Here is a 26,704-nt window from a genome sequence, read left to right as displayed (position 1 = left end):
TATCCTTCCCTTGCTTCCTAATGCAGCAAGTTGCTGACATATCATCAGTAAATCTGTCTTGGCAGCTGAGGGCAAGAAGAAAGGCTATTCATGGGTAGTGTGATAAGCAGAAAATACAAAGTTTGATTGGAGTAGTTTAGTTAAAATTGTCCTTCTTAAGGAGCTTGTAAAAATATTATTTAATGTTTCTGAGATAAATTACTTGTAACTATGCGTATAACTTATTAAATATATAATATTCAGCTATCTGCAGAATGTATCTGATCATAAAAGGCCATCTACTATAAAAAGAATATTTGTAGATGAATTTAAACTATCTGAGTGGATTTTTTGGTTTAAGCATTTCTGTTTTCACAGGCGTTATTGGCATTTTTTCCTCCAGTGGGTCTTTCTAGGGTTACGTGAGTTAAACCTTTATACTCAGAAGGGGTCATTCCTGCCACAGTTTTAACTATCATGCTGTCTTTCCCTGTCTCCTCCTATTTTTCCTTGCTTGTCTTCTATCACGCAGTGCTGATACCAAGTTTACAGACCATATGGGTGAATCATTCCTTTGACATACAGGTGTGGTGCAAAGACCTCGGCTGGGACCTTCTGTGGCTGTGACCTGGTGAACTGGCTCATCGAAGTTGGCCTCGCCTCTGACCGTGGAGAAGCTGTTATATATGGAGACAGACTGGTGCAAGGAGGAGTCATCCAACATATCACCAATGACTATGAGTTTCGGGATGAGTACTTGTTTTACAGATTTCTTCAAAAGAGCCCTGAGCAGAGTCCTCCTGTTATTAATGCAACCACAAACCAGCAGGAAAGATATAAACAAATTGAGCATTCATCCCTATCCCCTAAGACCTAAGTTATGAAGGAGAGAAGACCACATGAAGTTGTATCGAGTCCCAGGTCTGTTCTCTGACCCTCAGGTGCCTCTTCTGTAAAATACGGTGTATTCCCATCCCATGCTAACATTCTGTGATTTTATGTGTATGTAAGCACACAGGAAACTGACTTTAGGAAAAATTTAAAATTCTGAATGAATATAATAACTAATTGTTAAATAATTATTTAAAACTAATTACTCCAACATTTTAAAACATTGCTTCCGACAGCTGTTTGCTCTAATTTCAAAATCAATATCCAATTTACTATTCCTTTCAGTTGCCAAATTTGGCAGGTATATTGCTAGTAGAAAATGGACCTTAAATTATGACAACTTTGCACCTCCTAAAAAAGGATTCTACTGCTTCTAATAAGAGGTCTTATTATTATATTTTCTCCATTTCCTTGACAAATAATACTCATTAAAACTGGAAACACTATATTTTAAGGCTCATCTTTTGTTTTTCTATCCATAATACTAACTGTGCCATTAGGAGAGCAATAAGAACTTCCATAAATCTTATCATCTACAAAATCCATCAACTGAAGTACAGTTTCATCTTTAACTTTTATGTTAAAAATAATTTGAGATTTGTTTAAATTTTATCAAAAAATATTGCTATGTGATATATCATTTATGCCATTTGCACAAAGCATCACAGTGTGAAAGGATAACTGTTACTTTATTCCTTGTAATTAAAAAGAAAAAAAACTATGTACTTCAAACCAAGATTTTCAAATTCGAAGCCTAACATCCTACTTTTACATTTAGAATTTAGTCTTCCTTGTGTTCATGTATAAAAATCAATAAATCTGAAGATTACTAAGTTTTGCCCTCAGATAAGCTTTATGTTCCTTCAGTAAATTAAAAAGAAATCTATGCACATAACCTTTAAACCTCTACTTATTAGGTGTCAGTTTTGATTTAACTTATTTAAAACATGTTTTAAATATTTATTTATCATGCTTTCAGTGTCTTATATGTAAAAATCATTTAGAAAATAATTTATAGGGTTGTCATTTAATAAATACATTTTTTAAACCTGCATGGAAGCCTAATGTATTTAGCAAGTACAGGCATACCTTGGAGATAAAGTAAAGTAAGTCACACAAATGTTTTGTTTCTCAATGCATATAAAAGTTATGTTTACCCTATACTGTAGTCTGTTAAGTGTGCAATAGCATTATGTCCAAGAAACAGTGCACACACCTTAATTATAATATACTTTATTGCTATAAAATGCTAATCATCATCTGAGCCTTCAGCGAGTTGTAACCTTTTTTGCTGGTGGAGGCTCTTACCTTCAACTTGTGAAAAAAGCAGTATCTTTGAAGTACACTAAAGCAAAACTCAGTAAAACAAGGTATGCCTGTAAATACATTAGTGTGGTTAACCTATAGCAATTTTAAGTTATGATTAGGGAATGAGGGTATTTTTCAGCAGAACTGTCTTGCTGCAGAACTTAAAAAAAAAAAAAAAATGACCACAATGTAACTCTCAGACTGCTCAGGAGATAGCATAAAACCTCACTGCGGTGCCAGGAGACTTTTATGGCTACAGCAAGGATACTAACTCACATGCATGCAGGCAACTCAAACTCAAGTGGAAAATTTGTTGTGTTTGTGAACAAGTCATACTACACATGTTCAGTTATTTGCACAATCAGAATCAGCAGCATCTTCCATGAGAAACATTAAAAGAAAACAAAAAAACAAAAAATACCTGGGTCAAAATGATTTGCAGTTTCAGAAAAAGAACGCTTTTAAGAAATGTTTTTAGGATTAAGGATATGTTAATTTTATTAAATTAAAACGTTTGTAACTTTTACTCTCTCACTGACAAAGCAAGTGTCTCAATAAAAATACCTATTTCAACTTGCATTGCCAAAGTCTTTTCTTTGAGTAATCTGAATAAGGCAGGAGCCATCATAGAGGTATTTTCTATGTTTTTAATTTTTCTTAAATGGGTCTCCTGAGATTGTTCCATTCTTCGTGACCCTGTGCAATCTGTGCACAGGCCTTGCTCAATTATGCACTCAGTAAACTCTTTTTATTGACTCACAAATTTCATAATTTTTAACATGCAGGGTCATAGCTGGAAAAATTATGATACAATTTTGACTAAAATCTACCACTTGTATGCTAATCTTCAACATGATCAATTGTTCTTTTCTTTGTTCTCAGTGAATAATTCCATGACTAGCTTGTGCTTAAATTTCAAGATTTTTAGAATAAGGTCAAGTGTACTTGGCATTTTCAGAATAGCGATTAATGGTAAGTTTCCAAAGAAAAATGTAAATTTATTATTTAACATGTTTCCTATGCAGCTGAATATAGCTCTTGGGTTTTGTCTCTTCATATTTCATATTATGGAAAATACTATATTACTTTAGACCACTGGAAATAAATAGTCAAGCGATGAATGATGGGTAGAAACACAGTTCAGGATAACATTCAAGAAATGTTATCACCATTCTTCAGGAAAAGATAGAATGACAAATTTCTACATGTGGTATGATAAAAGCCAGAAGTAATTAAAAAGAAAAAACATTCACTCTGTAGTACCTGTTTTTGGCAAGTTTTATAAGTAGGCAATAGTTTTATAAAATTCTAGACTGCATAATTATTTCTAAGAAAAAATTTTTTATTGAAGATTAATATATAAATTAAGTTTATTATCAAAGATCAAATGAGCTTTCTCTAAAATATTGTTTATTAGATTATTTCCTTGATTTATCACATAATTATAAGTAATAAACATCATTTATGGATTGACCCAAACAAAAAGCTAAATCTTAGCTACTACATATTTTATTTTTAAGAAACACACAAAATTTAAGAAAATCTTAAGTTTTCTAAAATATGCTACAAGGCATTAATTACCCACATAAGTACCAAAGCCCAAATACCACACTGGATTTATTGAGTGAAAATGTCTTAAATTGTTTTATAAATTAATTTACATAATTTTATAATAATTCGTGTTTTTATCTGGGGAGTTCTTATTCCCATTTTGAATATGGAAAAAGGCAACAGGTTTACCTGAGACTTTTCAAAGACTACCAAGTTGTACAGATTGATTATCTACCTAATTTTCTTAACTTTACAGATGAGAAGAGGGCTGTATAAATTTCCATTAATACTTGAAGGTTCATTTAACAGCTTGTGCAGAGAGAATAATGAACACTGAACATGCAACCCTGGCTTCGTCCAGAAGGTCATCTGGAAGGACATCTGGTCTAATTAGCATATTATGCTTTTATTATTATAGATATTTACAACTTTGACCCTTACTTGGTAATCTCAATGTAATTTTTTAAAATAAATCTTTATTGTTCAGATTATTATACTTTCCTCTTTTTCCCCCCATAGTTCCCCTCACCTGGTTCCCACACCACCCCATGCCCTTACCACCCCCCACTGTCCTCATCCATAGGTGTAAGATTTTTATCCAATCTCTTCCTGCACCCTCCATACCCCCTTCCGCCCAAGAATTAAAATCAATGTAATTTTAACAAAGTTTTATAAATTTTGGGCAGAGATATTACTCATTTGTAATGTCCACAATATATTATACATTAAAATGTTCATAATACACTGATAATTCTATTTCATTCTATCTCTTTCCTATTTTTGTTTTCACAGAGTAAAAGATGTAAAGGGTGAGATAAATTTGAGAAACAGAAACAGAAACAAAAATATCTCCTATCCCATTTCCTAATCTCCCACACAAACTCTTCTAAAATATTAACATGAAATCCTATAAAGGGTTAGGGCCAAAAAATGCTACATAATTATAGCTAAAGGCTCACTGGTCATCCAAGTCTTGACAAAGGGCATAAGTGAGTTTAATAAAAGCACATTTTCAGAATGAATCTATATAATAAAAGCCTAAGCAACCATTATGGCAGAACGACCGGTCACTATGATGCACACTGACCACTGGGGGGCAGATGCTCAATGCAGGAGCTGCCCCCTGGTGGTCAGTGCGCTCCCACAGGGGGAGGGCCACTCAGCTAGAAGCCAGGTTCACAGCTAGCGAGTGCAGTGGCGGTGATGGTGGCAGGAGCCTCTACTGACTCTGCAGCAGTACTAAGCAGCAGTGAGGAGGCGGGCAGTAAGAAGCAAGGGCTCCAGGACTGTGAGAGGGATGTCCAACTGCCGGCTTAGGACCGCTCACAGGGTGTTCCGGACTGCAAGAGGGTGCAGGCTGGGCTGAGAGACCGCTCAAATTTTGTGCACTGGGCCTCTAGTACACTATAATAAAACTTAATGTGTAAATCTGGACACTTTATTAGAACTAGTTAACATATGCCTAAAGCACACAAAACTTTGCTAAGACAATATTTTTCATTATTAAAGAAAAAATTATTTCTTATAATTGAGGACAATACATAATTATAATAAACTTAAATCCATTAATTATTTTAATGTTTCATGCTTTATAAAGAATTGAATATGTTATTTGAAAAAAAGTTACTGTAGCTACAAAAAAAATAACATGGGTCAGTACCTGATGTAACAACTGGCTATCCCATAATCTATGTGTCTAATTTCAATGTTATTTTCTTTCTTGTTTTTTCAGCAACTACATGCAGTTTTAATAGTCAAGCTATCACTTGAATGATATTAAAGAATAATCATATCTACTCACACTATGCTCATATCATTTACCACAGTGATTGATTCTTACTTTGAGGAAGATTGTTGACCATTTAGAATTATCAGTGTTTCCCAAACTTTTGACATATGTGTACCCCTTCTATAATTTTCATAACACTGAGTACCCCTCGTACTCATGAGAACGTAGAATTAGGTGCAGCTAAGCACGGTGCAGTGCATATCCCCACCAAACTCCGGTGCAACCCGTATCCCCACCAAACTCTTCCCATACCCCTGGTGTTACCTGTACAACACTTTGGGAAACACTGATTTAGATGATCATTTAGAACTAATATTTTACTTATAAATTTGAATTTCATCTTTTGCACACTGAGGAAAAAGATTAACAATTTTATCCACATCAAGATGCTTGTTTTGAAGGATTGATTCCATCTCTTTGAATAGTTCTTTCTCCAGTTTTCTCATGTTCTCCAACATTGTTTTGGCTTTTTCCTAAACAATTAAAAATAACAATAAATGAACACACACAAGTCTAACCAAATTCTAACCAACCTCTATAAGCAAGGTTTGTTCATTCTGGTTTCTACTTCTTGTTTGGTTTCCTTCCTCCTATTCTTTAGATATAGAAGAAATAAAATTCTTTCAGAGAAAATCATCGTTCTAAAGGTCGAGTTATTTTATTAACCCCAAATTGCTAGTTATTTTTAGTAGAAAAAACAAGAATAATTATGTAGGATTAGTCTATAAGCAAGAAACCTAAAAGACAAATAACAGAACTGTTGAAAATCTGATATTAATTATGTATGGGAATGTGCTGAAAATTGAGGCTGAGATATTTTTATGAATTTGGATCTTCTATATTTAAAAATAATATTATCAGAATAAACAAAGGAAATAACACAGTAATGTTCAAGGGAAGGAGCAACTGAAATGTAAGAAAATTACTATAAAGTGAACATAATTTTAAAAATTTGAGTCATTTTATTCAAACAGCACAAAATAAAGATACTTAACATTGTATACAATTGTCTTCTGAAGAAATTTCATTTCATATCAGTGAAGAAAAAATACATTTTGCCTATACATTGTTTTAGAATAATTGGTTACCTCTTTGAAAAACAAAATTAGAATCTACTTTATAGCATATGCAAAATTAAATTCCAGATGAATTAAAAAATTAAATATTTTTTCAAACATAGATACCTACTGGAAGAATTACAAGTTATAGTTATCTTGAGGTGAGGCAAGCCTTTTGAAGCATGAAATCAAGATGCTTTAAAGAAAAAGATTAACAAGTATAATTGACTAAATTTAAAATTTTTGTCTGTAAAAAAGTTAAATAAACAAGTGAAATTAAAAATTTGAAATGTAACAAAGACTTACTATTCACATAGTTTGCCTCTTTGAGGCAGAAGATAAAACAACCAAGAATCTATTGAAAAATAACCAAGGAAAAGGATAGGCAAGTCTTTTAAGAGGAAATACTAATGGCCAATAAACATGAGGAAAATTTCAACCTCATAGTAGTCAACAAATGTAAATTAAAACTGCAAGTAGGATTGACTTTCCCTAAGACACAGAAATAGTTATTTGTAAAGCTGAGACTAGAACCCAATTCTGTCACTTCTACCCTCAAATTCTATTATCTTTCCACTATTTTTTTTTTGTTAATCACTATTTCGTGCCCATTAAATAAAGCCTAAAACAGCAACAGCCTTTAAAATTTTATTTCGGTATTACTTGGGAAAATATCAATCAGCAATTTAATTTAGTTTAACAAACATTTAGTAAGTCTACAAAACTCAGAAAAGTATTGAGGGGAACGGAAGCTGACAACTCTAGAAAACTACCGTGTTTCCCCGAAAATAAGATATCCTCCGAAAATAAGACCTAGCGCAACTTTGGGAGAAAAAATTAATGTAAGACACTGTCTTATTTTCGGGGAAACGGTAACAAAAGCGAGCTGGGCAATGAGGAGGCCGCTGGGGGGGAGGAGTGAGGGGAAACACCTCCAGAGCAGATGCTCTTGAAACATGTCACTGAGGAACTGAGGCAGAGGCCAGAAAAACCAGAGGCCTCATCACATTTCAGTGTTGTGCTGAGTCGCGACAGTAAACGAGGCCCAGGGAGTGGATGACGGACACCTCTGGCCCAGTGGCCTGGGCCCTCGTTAGCACACAGTGGACTCCTAGAACAAAATGCATGCCTTTCACTCCGTGCCACCGGGCTACAAAAAAGCGTTTACTCTGTAGGTCAGAAGTGAAAACAAACTGGGCCCAGATAAAGCAAGTAGGAGTCTCTGCTTTAAGCATAAGCAAGGTGGGGATGTCAGGGAGAGGCATGGCAACTCTGCAAACATGGTACAGACAAAATAAAAAATAAAAGGAAAACACATTTAATTCATTTAATGTAGATACAATATCAATACATATACCTTGATAAATTATAGGCAATTATAGGAACTACAGGCAATAAAAATGAGGAGTTGGTGGAAACAGGTGAGAAAAAGGTATAAAATGGCCAGTCTTTTCCTTCATAGCAGGGAATCTGTTAAAAGTTTTTACGTAGCCCTTCCATTTCCTTCTAATCTTTTTTTTTAATCTCAGGAAGAGAGAGAAGAGGGCAGAAGAGGTATGGATATAAAATTATTAATCTATCCATCTGTCTATCTGCCCCCAAAAAATACAACTGCTTATTTCTGAAGATAAGATTCTGGTGATATTTTAATCTTCTATAGTCTTCTGTAATGCTTACATTTTAAAATAATAAGCATTTATTGTTTTTTAAAAGCTCCAATTAATTATTATTATTTTTAATCGACTAGGTCTTAAAGCACTTTCAATTAAAATTAATCTGAATCTGTATGCTTAAGAACATTATATAAGAGTCCGGGTTAACTGCCCTCCAGTGGCTTTGTAATTTTGGGTGTGAGGTATATAATAAGCAAGCTACTCAAACTCTCTTGAAGTCTTAGATTCCTTATCAGTAAAATGGAGATAAAAATAGTACCTACCTCACAAAGAGGCTGTGAAGGTTAAATGAAATATTCCATATAATAGTACTATGGTGCTTGGTGTATAGTAGTGCTCAGTAACAAGTAGCTATTGATATTATGCTTAATATCCTACATCTCTCTAAAGGATTCACAACATATTTTTAATCATTATTTTTAACCAAAGATATAAAATAGAGCTCTACCATAGTCAAAGCATATAAACTATTTTAAACATGTTTGTATATGAAGGAGGGAAAGAAAACTAAAATTCAAAATATGAATTGGTTGCCCAGCTGATGTGGCTCAGTGATTGAGCCATGGACCAGGAGGTCGTGGTTTGAATACCTGGTCAGGGCACATGCCAGGTTGTGGGCTCAATCGCCAGTGGGGGGCATGAAGGAGGCAACCGATCAACAATTCTCATCATTGGAGTTTTCTCTCTCTCCATCTCCCTCTCTGAAATCAATAAAAATATTTTTTTTAAAGACAAAATATGGGTTGATTCATATTTTAAACTATTTGTAATGATAAACATAGAACATAATCTAATCATACCTCCTTGTTATCTATTACTTTCAATGCCTGTTGATGCTCTTGGTAGAGTGGGTGTCTTCTGTCAGGGTTAGTTTTAAAATGTGGCTTCTTTTTAACTGGGTCTTCAACTTCAAATGTTGGTGAACTAGTGTCCAGTAGTTGTGAAATATTTGGCACAAATATGAAAGGCTTAAAAACAGATCTAGAAGGAAAAGTATTTTATTACATTGTCACATGGGGAATTTTAAAATATTCATCATTATTCTAAATCTTGTAAGTTTCCCTCTAGTTAGATGTTTCTATTAACTTGTTACATACTAATGAGTTCCCGTCATACGAGTTGCAGCCATGCTGTCTTCCCTGGTATAATGGGATCTCCTTTAGGGCAGAGGACCAAGGTTTATTAGCCTTATATTCCCATCAATTTAACAAAATGCCTAGCATGTAAACAGTGTCAAGTAAAATTATAGTTCATCAGAGGGTAAGAACAATTCTCAATGTTACAGATGAAAATTAGCAGCAGTATTAATAAGGGATTCACAAATTTTTCTTGAAAATATCTATATATATAAAGAGGGAATAAATAGGAAATATGCTAATTAGCCAAGCGTCACAACTGCTCAGGAGGAGAATGCATCACGACTGCTCAGAAGGAGCTGCAGATGGGGGGAAGGGACTGCATGCCACCCCCAGCCCCAGTGACCACGGGGCCTGAGCGGAGACACAACACACAGGAGCGCCTGTCCCCATCCCAGCGGACACAATGCAGCAGCCAATGCTATGCGGGTCAGGCACAGGTCCCAGCCCCCTGCGGGGTGCCTGCTCACATGGTGGGAGGCAGGGCGCCTCCTCGCCTAGTCTTTAATAATTTGAAAGACTATAACACTGAAAGATTGTGAATATAAAATCACTTCTAAATGTAATTTGTATTAAGTTTTGTGAAAGATACTAATGACTTAAATCAAGATAGTCTATACAAATACTACTAAACTTGAACTGTTGATATTTTAAGTTTTACATGAATGTATTTTCTAGATATGAGTTCAGAAGGAACCATCTAAATCCAGCACACTACATCATTTACTTTTTTATTAACTCTTAATCATCTAATATTATAATACTGAAATCTGCATAAGAAAATCTTTCTACTTTTCTTGACAATGTTAAATATATTTGGGAAAAGAGGATGTAGGGATAACTGCATACAAGAAACTATTAACATTTTTTCCAACAAAAATGAGGACCGTGCCAAAACCAGTTTGGCTCAGTGCATAGAGCATTGGTCTGCGGATTCAAGGGCCCAGCTTCAATTCCGGTCAAGGGCATGTACCTTGGTTGTGGGCACATCCCCAGTACGGGGTGTGCAGGAGGCAGCTGGTCGATGTTTTTCTCTCATCAATGTTTCTAGCTCTCTATCCTTCTCCCTTCCTCTCTATTAAAAACAAATCAATAATATATATATATATATATATATATATATATATATATATATATATATATATATTTAAAATGAGGACAGTTATGGCATTTATGCACATATAGAAATGATGAAGACTTGAACTGATATGCATCCAAAAATTATTTTTGTATTTGTGTATTTTATTTGGGTAAAAAAAAAAAAAAAAAAAAAAAAAAAAGCCTGACAAAATCATCAACAGACTAAAGATTCTACCCCACCCCATGACCTCTTGCTGGTTTATAGTATTTTGTGACTTTACCTCTCAGGATCAGGAGTCCCAGTGAAGAAGTGAATGCAAGGAAAGTTGGAATCTTGAGGTAAAATAGACACCATGCTTGCAGTGGTCAGGAATGTTCCCTCCATATTAATGCCACTTGGTTTATCTCGGAGAATTTCCATCATTGTTTCAAAAGTTATGTTTCCTAAGAAAATAATTTTGAAAATCATCAAATATGCATACATTTGCAGGTTGGCATCCTGCAAATATAAAATGCTTTCTATACTGATAATATATACACAAGGAGATATTAGTCTAGATATAAATTAAGAGATTGAATATAAAACAAACCTTAAACTCATTCCACTGTTGCAAGCAAGATATTTTTTAAATCTAAAATATACAGTCTCAAACCATTATAGCAGGTAAAAATCTATGTAACTGCCTAAGAAAAAAAAATTAATAATGCAAAATTAAATTCAATCTCATTGACCTTAAAAATATTTTAAGATGTATTCAGTTAGCAATGAAATGATGCTATCAATATTATTTGAGTCAGTCTATTCAGGAAACCAACTATTAAGAAAATAGTGTGCTTAGTTTCCAATACTAGTATTCAAAATGTTCTTTACAAAATAACAAATTATTTTTTCTATAATAATTTCTTGTGCCTGAAATTAATACTGTTATAGGAAAGTGTGAACTGTAGTCTGAAGAGGAATGGAGATATATATATATATATATGTGTGTGTGTGTGTGTGTGTGTGTGTGTGTATATATATATATATATATATATATATATATATATATATATATTAGAGTCCTGGTGCATGAAATTCGCTAGCAGGGTCGCCTAAGACCATCAGAAAACAAAGATATTTACATTTATGATTCATAACAGTAGCAAAATTACAGTTATGAAGTAGCAACAAAAATAATTTTATGGTTGGGGTCACACAACATGAGGAACTGAATTAAAGGTCTCGGCATTAAAAAGGTTGAGAACCACTGCTCTAAATAAACAAATGGTTTGGGGAAACTCTTAGCCGGTATCTTTTAAAATATTGCTTTTGCCCCTCCATATTCCCTCTCACTTTCCCTTCTGGGACTTCAACTGCACATATGGGAAACCTTTTCACAGAGTACCATATGCCTCTCACACCTTCGTCTATATTTTCTAAACTTTTATATCTGTTTTCATTAAGTTCTTTTCTACTAATCTTCCAGTTCACTATTTTTTCTTCTATTATGTCTAATTTGTTGTTAAGTCAATCTATTTAGTTCTTCATTTCAATTATTATTACTTTATAATTCTACCAGAGGCCTGGTGCATGAAATTCATGCATGGGTAGGGTCCCTAGGCCTGGCTGGATATCAGGGATGATCTGTGGGGTTACAGGCAGGGTGATTGGGGGGGGGCCCCTCTGGAACCTGCCTTGGCGAGCCTGGTGCCACTTCTTCACTGGCCCCAACCCCTGCTACCGCCACTAGTCGCCTCCTTCTGCGGGGCGACTGGTCGGGTGATTGGCAGGCCCCCGCCTTGGCTCGCCTGGGGTCTGTGGGCTAGGGGCAACTCCTGTGTTGAGTGTCTGCCCCCTGGTGGCCAGTGCATGTCATAACGACCAGTTGTGCCACTGTTCAGTTGATTTTCACATTAGGCTTTTATTATATAGGATTATTTCCATTTTGTTTTCTTTTTTAGATTCCAGTATTCTGATGCAATTCTCCTCCTTTTTATCTGATTTTCTTGAACATACAAAACATACCAATTTGGCCGAAACCAGTTTGGCTCAGTGGATAGAGCGTCGGCCTGAGGACTGAAAGGTCGTGGGTTCGATTCCGGTCAAGGGCATGTACCTTGGTTGCGGGCACATCCCCAGTGGGGGGAGTGCAAGAGGCAGCTGATCAATGATTTTTCTCATCGATGTTTCTAGCTCTTTATCCCTCTCTCTTCCTCTATAAAAAAATCAATAAAACAATTTGAAAGTCTGTATCTGATAAACCTAATGTGTGATGTTTATTTGTTTTTTATTGATCTCAGAGACAGGGAGAGAGAGAGGAACATGGATGTGAGAAACATCCATTGCCTCCCACACACACCCTCAACCTGGGTATGTGCCCTTACCAGGAATTTAACCCACTACCTTCTAGTGTAGGGAATGATGCTCCAACCAATTGAGCCACATAAGCCAGGGCCAAAGTTTTATAATAGAAAATTTTCAGTTTCTCCATAGTACAGCAATGATTTCAAATTCAAGAAAAGTAATTTACAGCCCAAACCGGTTTGGCTCAATGGATAGAGTGTCGGCCTGCGGACTCCAGGGTCCTGGATTCGATTCCAGTCAAGGGCATGTACCTGAGTTGCGGGCATGTCCCCAGTAGGGGGTGTGCAAGAGGCAGCTGATCGATGTTACTCTCTCATTGATGTTTCTGGCTTTCTATCCCTCTCCCTTCCTCTCTGTAAAAAATCAATAACATATATTTTTTTAAAAAGTAATTTACAAATAACTTGTTTTAGGAGCAATATATTTATGTTAAATTTTTAAAAAATGCAAGAGGAAAAAAAGTAGATATAAAAACAAGCTTTAATATTAAAACTAAACAATAAAGCAAAAGCCTATCATCTACACCTACCAAATACATAGCTGCTGCATCTAGGGAGATTTTAAAATGATTCAAATCTAAATTCCTTAAGTGGCAAATTTTAATGAAAACAGTGTCAGAACCATAACACTGTCATAATATAGGTATTATGAAAATGTTTTCTGTATTCAAAACCTACAATTCTCAAAATGAAAGGAGGATTTACATGATCTCACTTGAGTAGGATAGCTGTAAGTAATTCACTAGTAAGCATTGAATAAGTATTGAGGCTTCAGTGGCAGGGTTCACTCAAATGAATGCAAAACACAGGGTACAATTTCATTGCAATTTAAACTAGTTATTTAAAATACATGAGTGAATATAGATACAATTTGGATATACATGCAGCACAGTTAATAGCTATCAGTCAGGGACAGTTGGAAAGAAAAATCACAGGAAAAAATGAACCATAACGTATAAGTAGACAATTTTCTATAAAAGTACTGGAAAGACATTTATTCTTTTGGCAAAGCAAAAAAAGCTGAACTGAAATTCAAACTTAGGAGGAAAATAAGTTTCATGTCTGATGCATCTATTACTATCATCATATATGTATTTCAAATATATTATTCAGTTATTTTATAGTTAAGTAAAACAGAATCAATTATTATGATGCAGTAACTAATTAATTTGTAATTGTTTCTACTTTTTCTTCCTTTTGTTTAATTTTCATAAACCTTAGGATTCTTGACATTTTCTTCTTCACTTTAAAAAATGTGTGGTTTTTCAGTTTTTAAAAAAGGCCTGCTAATTTTATGTCCTAAGGACTTCAGTTTATTGCCAAAAAAGTACACAACAGTAATCTTTGTTAAACAATCTACAAATTATAATTTTAAAATTTAATCAAGACATTAAGTAAACACAATATACTAGTGCAAGACTAAGTGTTGAGAGGAATATAAGGACCAGAAAGAGTCCATTTTTTTAAAGTTTCATAGGGAGATAAATGAAGGTCACAGTTTCATAATTTGTAAAATGGCAATAATACCTACTTCACACAGTTGCTTAAAGGTGATAATATATTCGTTTAGCACAGTGTCTAGCCCTTGATGTTTTTAACAAATGTAAGTAGGTGTTGCTGCAACTGCCATGCCTGTCTACTTTTACAATAATAAATTTAAAATTAGAATTAGAATAACATATTTTAGCATTTTCTACACAGCTATCTACATGAGAAAAAGTAGTTTATATAACTTACATATAAAATGATAAGCTAACATTTAGAAACTTTATAGAAAACTTTTCAAATGATAAGACATTCTTCTGGAAATTAAAATATAAGATATTAAATACTTTAAAAATAATTTTGCTAAAGCATTCTGAAAACATTCTGTCACAAATTTTTTTCTGTCATACCGAATAACTAACATATCATTCATTTGTTTAATTAATTTCTGGAAAGCAACTATCAATCATTGGCTGGTCTATCTCTGAGTAGTTGCTTTCTGATTGATTTATAGAACAGGTTTATCCTTCAAGTGAAGGAGGATATATCACATTTTCTCATTAGTGAACTAACCTTTTTAGCAGTTATCTGCCACCCAGTAATCTCCTTAAATAAAAGTTATTTTTCTGAAATTATTAGGTAAGAAAGGGACAAATAAATTATTGAAATTATTTTTTAAGAGTCAGTAGTAACGGAATGTAAAAATGGGAAAATGTATATTAACTAAAGGCCCAGTGCACAAATTCACACATGGGTGGGTCCCTCAGCCTGGCTGACAATCAGGGCCGATCAGGGCCATCTTGCCAGGGGGAGGAATCTGGGGAGGTCTGGGTCTGGGTCTGGGTCTGGCGCGATTTCAAGATGCACATGGGTGGGCAGGGACTTAACTCGTTCCCATGATGTGCCCAGACTCTAACAGGAGGAAGATTTTCTTACACATTTTACTAATTTTCTTTCATCTCTGACACTTCTATTATAGAGAAAGGGCAAATAGCAATATTAAAATATTTCCTCTAATCAATTCCCTTTTAATGTACACAAATTTCATGCACTGTGCCACTAGTGTAAGCTATAAACTTCCAGTAATGAAAAACTGAAAACAACCTAAATAACAGGAACTTTTGTTAACTAAAGTATGATTTATAAATCAATAAATACAATGGTTAAAATGCAATCATATGGAGATAAACAACATATCAAAATAATAGAATACTGTACATCTGTCTAAAAACTAAAGTTCTGTATGTATTAAAATAGAAAAAGCTGCCGGGACAGGTTTGGCTCAGTGGTAGAGCGTCGGCCTGCAGACTGAAAGGTCCCGGGTTCGATTCCGGGCAAGGGCATGTACCTTGGTTGCGGGCATATCCCCAGTAGGGGGTGTGCAAGAGGCAGCTGATCGATGATTCTCTCTCATCGATGTTTCTAACTCTCTATCCCTCTCTCTTCCTCTCTGTGAAAAAATCAATAAAATAAAATAAAAAATTTATAAAAAAAAAATAGAAAAAGCTACATTATATATTGCTAAAGTAAAGTGATGTGCATAAAAGTGTGTGGCATGCTACTGTGTCTGTAAAAAAACTGAGAGGGAAAAGAATGTATAAACATATTTGTTTCATTAAGCATACATCATCTCTGGAAGAATAATACAGAATCGCCTCTGGGAAAAGAACTGATATCTAGGGGCAGGGTAGGAGGCAGAGACTTCACTGCATATTCTTTTTTAATCATGTGCATATATTTATTTTTACAAGTAAAAGAATGCCATAGAATAATAAATGGCATGGGAAAGAGCTCTGTTTGGCTGAGTAAGCTCCCACCGGACCAGCCCTCCTTCAAATAACTATACGCTCAGAATAAAATGCACAAAAACAACTACCCAAAGGCTCTTCAGAGCAAACAAAAGCAGAAAAATCCTGGAGGGGAGGTGACATCTGGAAGATGAGATAATGCACAGGGTGTTTCCCTTTTCTGTTACGGCTTTAGCCCACAGTCAGTGCTGTGCAGTGCTGGGTGGGTAGCCATAGAAAACAGTCTTTCTGGCCTGAAGAACCAGAAGTCAGCCACAGGCCCTAGGAAGTGAAGGGGGAATACCATAAAGGTGAAGGTAAAGAGAGAAACCACAAAATTCTGTGTAAAAAACTGTTCACATCTCATCTGATCTGTGTAGGGCACATCAGCTAAAAATAAGAGAACTGAACTGAAATTTGAGCTGCCAACTAGGGGATAAAGTTAGCAGGTTGAGAACAAACTGTCTGCTAAATCAAGACTTACTTCTGCCCTGGTTGGTATCACTCAATAGGTTGGGTTTCATTCCAGGCATGGAAAGATTTGGGGTTCAATTCCCAGTCAGGGCACATGCCCAGGCTGCAGGTTCAATCCCCAGTAGGGGACATGCAGGAAGTAACAGATCAAGGTTTTGCTCTTGTATCAGTGTTTCTCTCCCTCTCCTTCCCTCTCTCTATTTAAAAATCAATAAAGAATATATTTTTTTAAACTCGATTTAGGAATAAGCAGGAAAATGTGACCCAAAACCAGAAGAAAAACAAAAACAGAAACAGACCAATAAATTACAGAGATAATGGAGTTTGCAGACCAATACGCTAAAACAGCTATTATAAATATGTTGAATATGTTCAAAGATTTCAAGAAAAACGAAGATAATGAATAAAGTAATGGGAGATATATAAAAAGAACCAAATAAAACAAGTAGAGATGAAAACTACAATATCTGAAATGAAAATGTCAACACATGAGATTTACAGCAGGTTAGATAATGCAGATGAATATATCAGTTAACTTCAGGACACAACAACAGAAATTATCCATAGTAAATATAGAAATTACAACCATTCATCTAAATGCCCATGAAGCTTAAATGTTTTCAATGGCAGCTATTGGATACATACAGATTCATTATAGCAGATTTACTATTTGGGTGGAAAATCTGAGAAAAAACTAAATATTTGTTATGTCAAATATTCTCATAGAGAATATAGAGATATAGGTATGCTGGAAACCTGTGCGGTTTACTGCTTCCAAACCAGTGTTTGTTTCTCAGGACAGCACAGGTAGCCCCTGCTGTGCCTACAAAAATACATGTAGCTCACAAGAGACTTGTTGAGCCAAAGTCTGAGACAGCAGACCGCACAATTCCAGGCTAGAACTCTGGGTAGGGAGCAGAATAGCATTTCCCATACTGTAATTTTGGTAAGGAGTCCAGTTCCTGCTCTCCACATGGGTCTTTCACTTACACACCTACATTCCCATGGATGTTAAAACTAACCTCTAAGGCTTATACCTGGTCCAGAATCCCTACCTTTGACACTGAGAGGAAGAGTGCTGTATGGGAATAAGACATGTCAAATCTTGCTAACATAATGGGTTCTCCCCTCATTTTTGGTACCTAGTGATTTCCTCTTCTTATGTTTGAACTTAGCTATCCAGGCAGTCCTCAGGTACGTTGGACTCAACGCATTGTTTCGTAGTTACTCGGCCATTTCCCATTTATTTATTAAAAAAAAAAAAAAAAAGTTCTGTCATTTCAACGAATGTACTTTATGTTTTTTTATTATTTATTTACCACAAGTAAAGGTCAGGAATTGTTATCACTCAAATTTTTTTTACTGTTTCACTTCATAACTGCTGTGTAAGTGCTCCATGTGAGTGATGTAGGTGCTTATGAAAGTGGGTTCCGACTTACTTGAAAATCGTGTTACCTTGGGCCATAAGAGCGAATCTCTGATGTAACCCGAGGACCTACTATATACAATGCTTCACTGATCTTAAAAAATAGCTTATAATATCACAATGTTTTTAGTTTAATAAAATTACATCTTTACTAGGAATAATTCCTCAAAAAATATTTTATTATACCCATACTATACCTACACAAAAATATAATTTCTCATTTTGATATTATTTAAATGATAAAATTACCTTTGTGTTTATTCAGAAGTTTGTAGCCTTCACAGTATCTGCCTGGTGAAATTGTCATCTTGGTTGTGTCAATATAAGAATATGTTGCTGCAAAATCGAACTCCTTTTTACCATCCCACCAACCTTTCTGCTTAGCATAGTTTCTCATGTCTGGGTGTTCCCGATCAATCTTGGTCGTTATAGAAAGCTGATTAGAAATATTACGAACTCCCTCTTTTTTCAAAGAAGAGGTAAAGGGAGAAAAAGAGCGATATTTAATGTAATGTAGCTATCTGTACATTATGAATCACAATCACAATTTAAATGTAAATATAGTCTTCAAAATTTGTACCATATGCATCTATTACATATTCAAAAAGATAAATTGCTTTTTAAATGAAACTTTTCATTTTGAGATATAGATTCACATGCAATTGTCACAATAGACAGATCCTGTGTATACTTTACCCAGTTCCCCACAATGTAACTTTTTGTATAATATTACCATCAAATTACTGGTACTGATAAAGTCAAAATGTAGAATATTTTCATCACCAAAAAGATCACTCAAGTTGCCCTTCTATAGCCACACTCACTTGTCTCCCATCCCAGGCATCTCATTAACGCCAGGCAACCACTAGTTTGTTATCCATTTCTACAACTGTCATTTAAGAATCTATCAATATAATAATAAAAGCAAATATGCAAATTAGACTGGACAGCCGAATTACCTTCCGGACGACCTTCCGGACCGAAGCAGCAGCTGCTAGTGCCGAACCCCTTGCATGAATTTTGTGCATTGGGAATCTAGTGTTATATAAATAGACTCTTATAGTATATAACCTTTTAGGGTTTTTTATTCAGTACTAGAGGCCCAGTGCATGAAAATTCGTTCACTTGGGGGGTCCCTCAGCCCTGCCTGTGCTCTCTCACACACTGGGACCCCTCAGGTGATGTCCACCTGCCGACGTAGGCCCGCTCCCCAGGAGGAGTGGGTCTAAGCCACAGTCAGACATCCTTAGCACTGCCAAGAAGGCAGGACAGGCCCTTAGGGTCAATTTGCATATTACACTTTTATTATATAGGATAATTCTCTAAAGATTCATACAAGCTATTACATGTATCAACAGTTCACTCCTTTTTATTGCTGAGTAGTATTCTATAGTATGTACATATAACACTTTATTTAGCCATTCACAAGTTAAAGGATATCTGTTTGGGGCTGTCATGGAAAAGTTGCTATAAATATTCATATACAGGTTCTTGTGTGAATGTAAGTTTTTTATTTCTCTGGGACAAATTCACAATATTTCAATTGCTAGATTTTATGATAGTTTCATGTTTAGATTTTTTTAAACTTCCAAACTGTTATCCAGAGTAGTTGTACATTCTTACTAACAATGTATCAGTGATCCAGTATCCACATTCTTACCAGCATTTGGTGGTGTCATTTTTTATTTTAGTCATTCTGATGGGGTTATAGTGATATATTATTGTGATTTTAGTTCCCCTTTCCTAATGGATAATGATATTAAGCATCATTTCATGTACTTTTTCCCCCCCATGTGCTTTTTTGACATCTGTATATCCCTTTAGATGAAATGTCTCTTCATGTCTTTTGCCCATTTTTCTAACTGAATTGTGTGGGGGTTTTTTACTGTTGGCTTTTGAGACTTTTTTAAATATAATTTGTATTAATTAGTTTTTAAAAAATAGTCATAAATAAGTTTAGCACAGAAATTTATGTCTTCCAAATATATCATGGCCCTAAAACACAAAATAGAATAATAAAAACCTGTGCTAAAGAGATCATAATGAATGAAATGTATCATGATAAATAAAAACTGATAGTATTTTAGACAGATTTAGACAGAAACCAGTGGGCAAAGTTATTTTAGAGCTAGATAATTAAACCCAATGATAATGTTCACAGTGGATGGCTTGCTGGGCCTATATTTTTCAAAAGAATATTTATTCATTTCTCTCTTGCAAGTGGCACATTTAATAAAATAAAAAGTGCTTAATGGTACAATCAGGCCACTAGTTATTACAATAAAAAATAGTCTAAATTCAATTATATATGTACTGTTTTTTTTACTGTTGTATTAGTAAGCATATATGCAAAATATAAAATATCCATCAAAAAAACTGGCAATGATCTTTTGTGAAAAATAACATCCAAATCTAAAGCTTGAGGCTACCTTCATAAAGCCTTTCTGAACTCCCCTGGCTCACAGTGACTTTTACATACTCTAAATGTTTACAATATCTATGTGTTTGTATCATTCATACACCATTTAATATTCTCACATGTGTATCTTATCTCCATTATAAAATCATGAGATCCAGGACATAAGTGCACAAGAAGTATGTGATCACACTTGAGCACAGACTGTACTCTAATGAAAGAACACTGAACAGAGAGACAGGATGGGAAGATTTAAATTCTTATTCATTCACTGCCTTGAGTAATTCACCTATCTGGATTTTCTCACTTGAATAATGAGAGGAATATATGTTCATAAAGAAACCATGGAAAACCAAGAAAAGCATCCTAAGACAATTAAATTGTGTTTTTTTACTATGATAATTCTTTACTATTGTATCAACATATTCTTTCTAACCACTAGCCCACAGATATCCATGCCCACCCTGCTACCACTCCCCTTTTCCACCTTCATACCCACACATTATGAAATTTTGCAATTCAGGCCAAAGTTAAAAGAAAAAGAAATGGTAAGAGATTAAAAAGTAGAAAACAGCCGAAACCGGTTTGGCTCAGTGGATAGAGTGTCGGCCTGCAGACTGAAAGGTCCCAGGTTCGATTCCAGTCAAGGGCATGTACATTGGTTGGGGGCACATCCCCAGTAGGGGGTGTGCAGGAGGCAGCTGATCGGTGTTCTCTCTCATCGATGTTTCTAACTCTCTAACCCTTTCCCTTCTTCTCTGTAAAAAAATCAATAAAACATATTTTTTAAAAAGTAGAAAACATTATAAAACAGCCAAGAGCTACTGTAGAGAAAATATATAGAGATTATTTAAAATTTATAGTACATCTATGAAAAGAATAACATCACTGTTTCTCTCCTTCAAGAAAGCTCTTTGTAATGCTCTTTCATTGTATGTTCTTTAAAACTGTTTCATTTTCCTGTAGTTCAACCCTTCATTGCACTGATTTATAAATCCTGAAAGTCAATTACATGCAACTTCTGCAATTAAGGGAGTATTTATTAATTGTAAAACAAATGAGAAAAAATTATCCATACCTTGTACTTTTTCTGCTGCCCAGTACTTCCCTGCAGTCTCCAGAATCCAGGCTTCCTTCCTATCAGCTATCAGGAAACTGTTGTGATAGCTAAATGTCACACCATCCTCTGAACAATTTCCACCCTGGCCGTATTTTTCTAGTAAATCAACAATGACGTCGAGAGCTTTTTCAGCTGTATCAGCTCTTTCAAGGCCAAGTCTAAAATAAAAATATTAAAGTTCTCAGGTTAAAATAAATTTCCATTGTTTTGCTTAACTAATTTTATGCACATTAGATTTTGTGATTGTATTCAAATAAAAATTACTTCAAGTTAACAGATAAACTGAAATCCAACTTCAAAACTATTCCTCCTAAAGTCAGTTTGGAATTGAAAACAATGATTTTTGGAGTCAAACAGATCAATGTTCAAATTCCAAGTTGGTAATTTATTGGTAAGTTACTTGATCTCTGATCTTCAGGTATCTCATCTAAAGTTATTGTGAGGACTAGTTATGGTCTGGTAAAATATGTTAGGTACTTCCAATGAATCATGATTATCAATTCTTAGCCTCTCCCAATTAATGGTATTTGAGGGTTTTTATACTACATGCTCGTACTTTAAAGCATGTTGGCACACACCATAAAGTATCAAAGTCCAAACAAAAGAAAAAATAGAAAAACGAAATATGTAAGAGTTACACCAAAATTTAAATTTTAGACAAGTTCTATAGTTCAAAAAATACAACAGAAAAATAACCTGACAAGGTCCATGCCCAGTAGCGCCTCTTCATCACAAACTTCTTCTCTTCCCCAAACAGCTTCATTCCCAATGCAAACTCCATGTTCATTAGCTCCCATTTCTGCACCCCACAACCAAGCTGGGCGACTGAGAACAACAGCATATGTTTCAGGAACTTGATCAATTTCTATGTAAGTACACTGTAAAGAAAGTCATAGCAACAACCATTAAACCAAAAAAATATTAAGTTGTCCAAGTCCAGAATCTTAAAAATCAACCAGAAAATACAACCATGAGATAAATGAAGTATAACTAAATTGAAATAACTAAATTGGAACTAATATGGCATTACCCATAAAACATATTTAGAATTGACCCTGAAGCATTCATTCATTCAAATACTTGCTGAGCCCTAGCCAGTTTGGCTCAGTGAATACAGCATCGGCCTGGGGACCAAAGGGTGCCAGGTTTACTTCTGGTCAAGGGCATATCCTGGGTGCAGAGTCAATCCCTAGGAGGAGGCAGCCAATCAATGATTCTCTCTCATCACTGATGTTTCTATCTCTCTCCTTCTTTCTTCTTCTCTGAAATCAATAAAAACATATTTTTAAAAAAAATACTTTCTGAGCAACTTCTATTTTAAAGCACTCTGCTAAGAAATGCATCAGTTACAGATTTTGCTTTCAAGAAACTAAGACGTGTACATTAATTAAGGTATAACAAAATATAGGGGGCCATAAAGAAAAATGAAGATGAGGAGCTACAGAAGCTCAGGAGAGACAGTTTCTAATTGCGAAAACTTTAAATATTTTGTGAAGGAGGATGTATGTGATTTGAAGCTTAAGAAAGCTGTTTTCAATCTTAATGTACAGTCTTTCTTGGTTAGTGATGTACGTCCCGTATGGTAGCCCTTATACACAGGGTATTGCCATAGAAGCCCACCCATCTACCATGTCCACAGCAGTGAAAAGAATGAGAACCACTAGTTTACAGGATAGGCTAGACTTAAATATGAAGAGACCAAAGTGGAAATGGACCCAAAATTAATAGTCATAGCAAAAGAAAAACTGGCCTCGTATACAGAATACATTTACCATTTAATATATTTTAATATTAGAATATCAATGAACTTTAGAAAATGATAACAATTAAAGCACAATGTAAAACTTTTAAAGTTCCATGCTGAATAGATTTTTTGATTAAAAAATTTTAAAAACCCTTTAATTAATCTGTATTCCACCAAATGACTATACAAAATTCATGTTGCTAGTGTTATCACTGGGCCAATAAAAATTTTATTCCCAGGTAGTAAAACTGTTATTCCAGAATCTGAATGACTTTTCCTATTCTTCACCAACCAGAATCCTTGTTGTACATCAAACTCCAGTTGAAACCCCAACTCCTTCATCTCTAGACTGAATTGTTCTTTCTCCACTGCTGTCACAGCTTGCTGCTCTTATATTTTATATCTAAACCATCATGCTTTCCTTCATCTCTAGACTGAATTGTTCTTTCTCCACTGCTGTCACAGCTTGCTGCTCTTATATTTTATATCTAAACCATCATGCCTTATTTATTTATTTATTTACTTACTTACTTATTTTGTACAGAGAGGAAGGGAGAGAGATAGAAAGTTAGAAACATCGATGAGAGAGAATCATCGGTCAGCTGCCTCTTGCACACCCCCTACTGGGAATATGCCCGCAACCAAGGTACATGCCCTTGACCGGAATCAAACCTGGGACCCTTGAGTCCCCAAGCCAACGCTCTATCCATTGAGCCAAACCGGTTTCGGCTAAACCATCATACCTTATAATGGGGTTAGCTACAACACATCCAATACCTCTACTAAATCCTAAGCTTGACAGCAGAATTTTAAACATTTTTTTTAAACTTTAGAGAGAGATGAAGGGAGAGGGAGACAGAGAGAGATGTGAAAGAAACATTGATTGGTTGCCTCCTGCACGCACCCTGTCTGGGGAATTGAACCCACAACCTAGGTATGTGCCCTGACAGAGAATCAATCTGGTGACTTTTCAGTATACAGGATGAAAGGTCAACAAACTGAGCAACACCAGCCAGGTTTTAAATCCCTGCCATATTTAACAGGTTTACATATAGTAAGCATTCAATAAAATTAATAATAATTATTATTTTTTTCAGCTTCCTACAAATCACAAAATAAAGGACCAGCAGTCTACTTTTTATTCAAATTACTTTTCAAATTTCAATTTTGGAATTTTTAACTTCTATAGTATCTGCCAAATAGCTAGCTTATGATAGAAAAATGCTGTTTATGATATTTAAAAATTTTAACTTAAAATTTTAATTTTAAAATTTTAATCAAAATATGTATTTCACCCACCTTGAGATGTCCTCTCAGGTTATCGTGAACTGCAGCAGGAAAATAAACTACCTCTTGTACTTCATCATGGGGTCTATCTGAATTTTTTCCAAAAATAATCCTATTTTCAACTGTTGCTGGAGGTAATGCCACAAAAGTGTCACAGGAACAAGGTTCCATTTTTTTTAACTGAAAATCATATAGAAGATTCAAAATAAAAGGAGAAAAGTGTTTTTAAGTATATACAAAACAGAAAATTTTACTTAGTGACCAAGGGATACTATTGCCCTATCTACTAAGAGTTGTTCATTGAAGTTTTAAACTTCATATACTGTAGTTAGAAAACGACTTGGGAATGAATCTTATGGTACAAGAACCACTAAGAAAATGGCAATGACATGTACCTTCTTCTAATCTATCAGTCAGATTTACCCTCTAGAATCTTTTACTCCTGAAGTCTTCCCGGAGTCATCTTTAGCTATTTCCATATTTGGGAATCCCTAGTTCTTCTATTGTAAAGACCTTATTTTACTATATTTATGTACATACATGAGTCTCTTTATTGGACTATGAGATCCTGGGAGGGCTGAGAGCATGTCTTATTAATCTTTGTATTCTCATCATCAGAAATTATAGAAACATCTCAGTATTGTGTACCCACTATTTCCTCAAAGGAAGGAGGAAGGGTCTCCTTTGAGTTGAAGAATATACACAGATTAAAATACTGATAAGACTGACATTTTGAAACAGACTTGCTGAATCAGACAAAAAAAATATTTTCAAATTGTTGATATTTCCAGGAAGAAGTTTACATCCATAACTTGTAGACCCTCGTTGTAGAATTTAATATCAAGATTATTTCTTCATTTGCAATTCGGGAAAAAATCTTAATATCCTAAATTTTAGCAGAATACTTGTCTCATACTTTGCTTCCAAAATGAACACTTTGTTTTATAGTTTCCTTCTTTCCTTTACTGTGTAATGTCCAAATCGTAAAACAGTTTTATGCAGGCTTCTTAAAAACAACAACATTTAAATCTAATAAATGTTTCATTAAAAAGAAGATAAAATGATTCAAATAAGAAAAAACTTCAGAGACCTGAAACTCCCGAGTTTTCCTCTTTTCCTCCGTGATGGGAAGAAGAGAGAGGTCCCAATTGCTTCTGTTCTTTTTGGTGTGTCTTTCGACCTTAATTCCTTGGTGGCCTTCGTGTTCCAAAGCAGTTTATTTCTCTCAGGCCTCCTGCCTCATTGGTAAGTATATCTGAGGGCTAGCATGAGAAATTAGTAAGACAAAGTGTCAAGTGTTTTGCACCGTGCATACAACGCAGAAGACACTCAAATGAAAGCTGCTGTTTTCACTTGGCAAACGAGTACATTTCTCACAGAAGGCACCACACACACACACACACACACACACACACACACACGCCCTCAAGAAGTTGGTTGGGGGTTCCCCTGTAGCAGCCACGCCCACTCAAACCCCTGGAGTTTCCAGGCCCTACAGCTGCGCTAGATCTGAGCTAAGGGGTTGTGCTCTGAGCTAAGGGGTTGTGCGGGAAGCTAAGGAAACAAGCCGCACCGTTAGCAAGGCACCTAGCCCAAGGCGAGGGGAAGCCGCAGAGGCTTATTAACACCTAGTGTGTAATCATCATTCAACAGAGGTTTGCTGAGCATCTTTCCGCACCACGGTGGCGACGAAACAGTCCTCGCTCTGGTAGCGCTGACACCCTGTTTCATATGCTATCGTTCACCAACTGCTTTCAGAAACCTCCTCACAAACGGGCTACCTATTGTGAGAATTACTGTTATCATGATGAGAAAAATCGGTGCAAAAAAAAGTTTAACACGAGTCAGCGTTCCCAGGGTCCAGAGCTCGAACTTCAAACACGTCTCGTAGCAGAACCGCCGCACACGGCGCACTCCGCGCCCCATCGCGGGCGATGAAACTGGGGCGGCGCAGCTGTGCTCGGGCCCCCCGCGGCCCGGGATCCCACCCAGCCCCCATTTCCGTCCCCCCACTTCCCACTTCCGCTACGCACGCTCCTCCACCCTGCACGCCCCTCACCTGGCCTCCCGGCTAGGTGAAAAGGGGAGGGGGCGCTCCGTGTCAGGGAGAGGCATTAGTTGCCGGAAGCCGTCACCTTTGACCCCGGAAGTGCCCGG

At 35.6% G+C, this 26,704-nt stretch overlaps 2 protein-coding genes across 6 annotated transcripts in view; one reads left to right on the top strand and one right to left on the bottom strand.

Moving 5' to 3' along the window:
* The window catches only part of GPR155 (G protein-coupled receptor 155), a 44,043-nt gene extending 41,292 nt beyond the window's left edge, over nt 1-2,751 (top strand). For 2 of the 4 annotated variants that reach the window (XM_084892652.1, XM_084892651.1), the window contains exon 17: nt 512-2,751. In XM_084892652.1, the coding sequence (XP_084748778.1) occupies nt 512-557 (46 nt within the window). In that variant the 3' untranslated portion in view covers nt 558-2,751. The remainder of the gene's footprint in view (nt 1-511) is intronic. The other 2 variants (XM_084892653.1, XM_084892650.1) reach the window with 1 other exon arrangement.
* A 687-nt stretch (nt 2,752-3,438) lies between these two features.
* On the bottom strand, nt 3,439-26,703 carry SCRN3 (secernin 3). 2 transcript variants are annotated; one of them, XM_084892673.1, is made up of 9 exons: nt 26,607-26,703; nt 25,638-25,809; nt 24,560-24,727; nt 22,213-22,394; nt 21,475-21,674; nt 18,230-18,442; nt 10,747-10,909; nt 9,050-9,230; nt 3,439-5,991 (listed from the first exon to the last, which is right to left on the bottom strand). In XM_084892673.1, the coding sequence occupies exons 3-9, from the start codon at nt 24,716-24,718 to the stop codon at nt 5,836-5,838; spliced, it is 1,254 nt and encodes a 417-aa protein (XP_084748799.1). In that variant the 5' UTR covers nt 24,719-24,727; nt 25,638-25,809; nt 26,607-26,703; the 3' UTR covers nt 3,439-5,835. The 2 variants fall into 2 exon arrangements, with proteins under 2 accessions (XP_084748799.1, XP_084748800.1); XM_084892674.1 differs by lacking the exon at nt 26,607-26,703 and adding an exon at nt 26,329-26,534.
* Between the last annotated feature and the right edge of the window lies 1 nt (nt 26,704).

This window comes from Pipistrellus hanaki, assembly GCF_964339955.1.
Source record: "Pipistrellus hanaki genome assembly, chromosome: 8".
NCBI classification, from domain to species: domain Eukaryota; kingdom Metazoa; phylum Chordata; class Mammalia; order Chiroptera; family Vespertilionidae; genus Pipistrellus; species Pipistrellus hanaki.
This window is presented reverse-complemented; position numbering and strand designations above follow the sequence as displayed.

What these genes read in the sequence shown, in the direction of transcription:
- SCRN3 (XM_084892673.1), bottom strand. Translation starts at nt 24,718, where the DNA reads ATGGAACCTTGTTCCTGTGACACTTTTGTGGCATTACCTCCAGCAACA. An exon ending in GGCAGCAGAAAAAGTACAAG is followed by an intron (nt 18,443 to 21,474) that starts GTATGGATAATT and finishes CTTTGAAAAAAG; the next exon opens with AGGGAGTTCGTAATATTTCT. An exon ending in AAGTAATAGATAACAAGGAG is followed by an intron (nt 5,992 to 9,049) that starts GTATGATTAGAT and finishes TTAATTGTTTAG; the next exon opens with GAAAAAGCCAAAACAATGTT.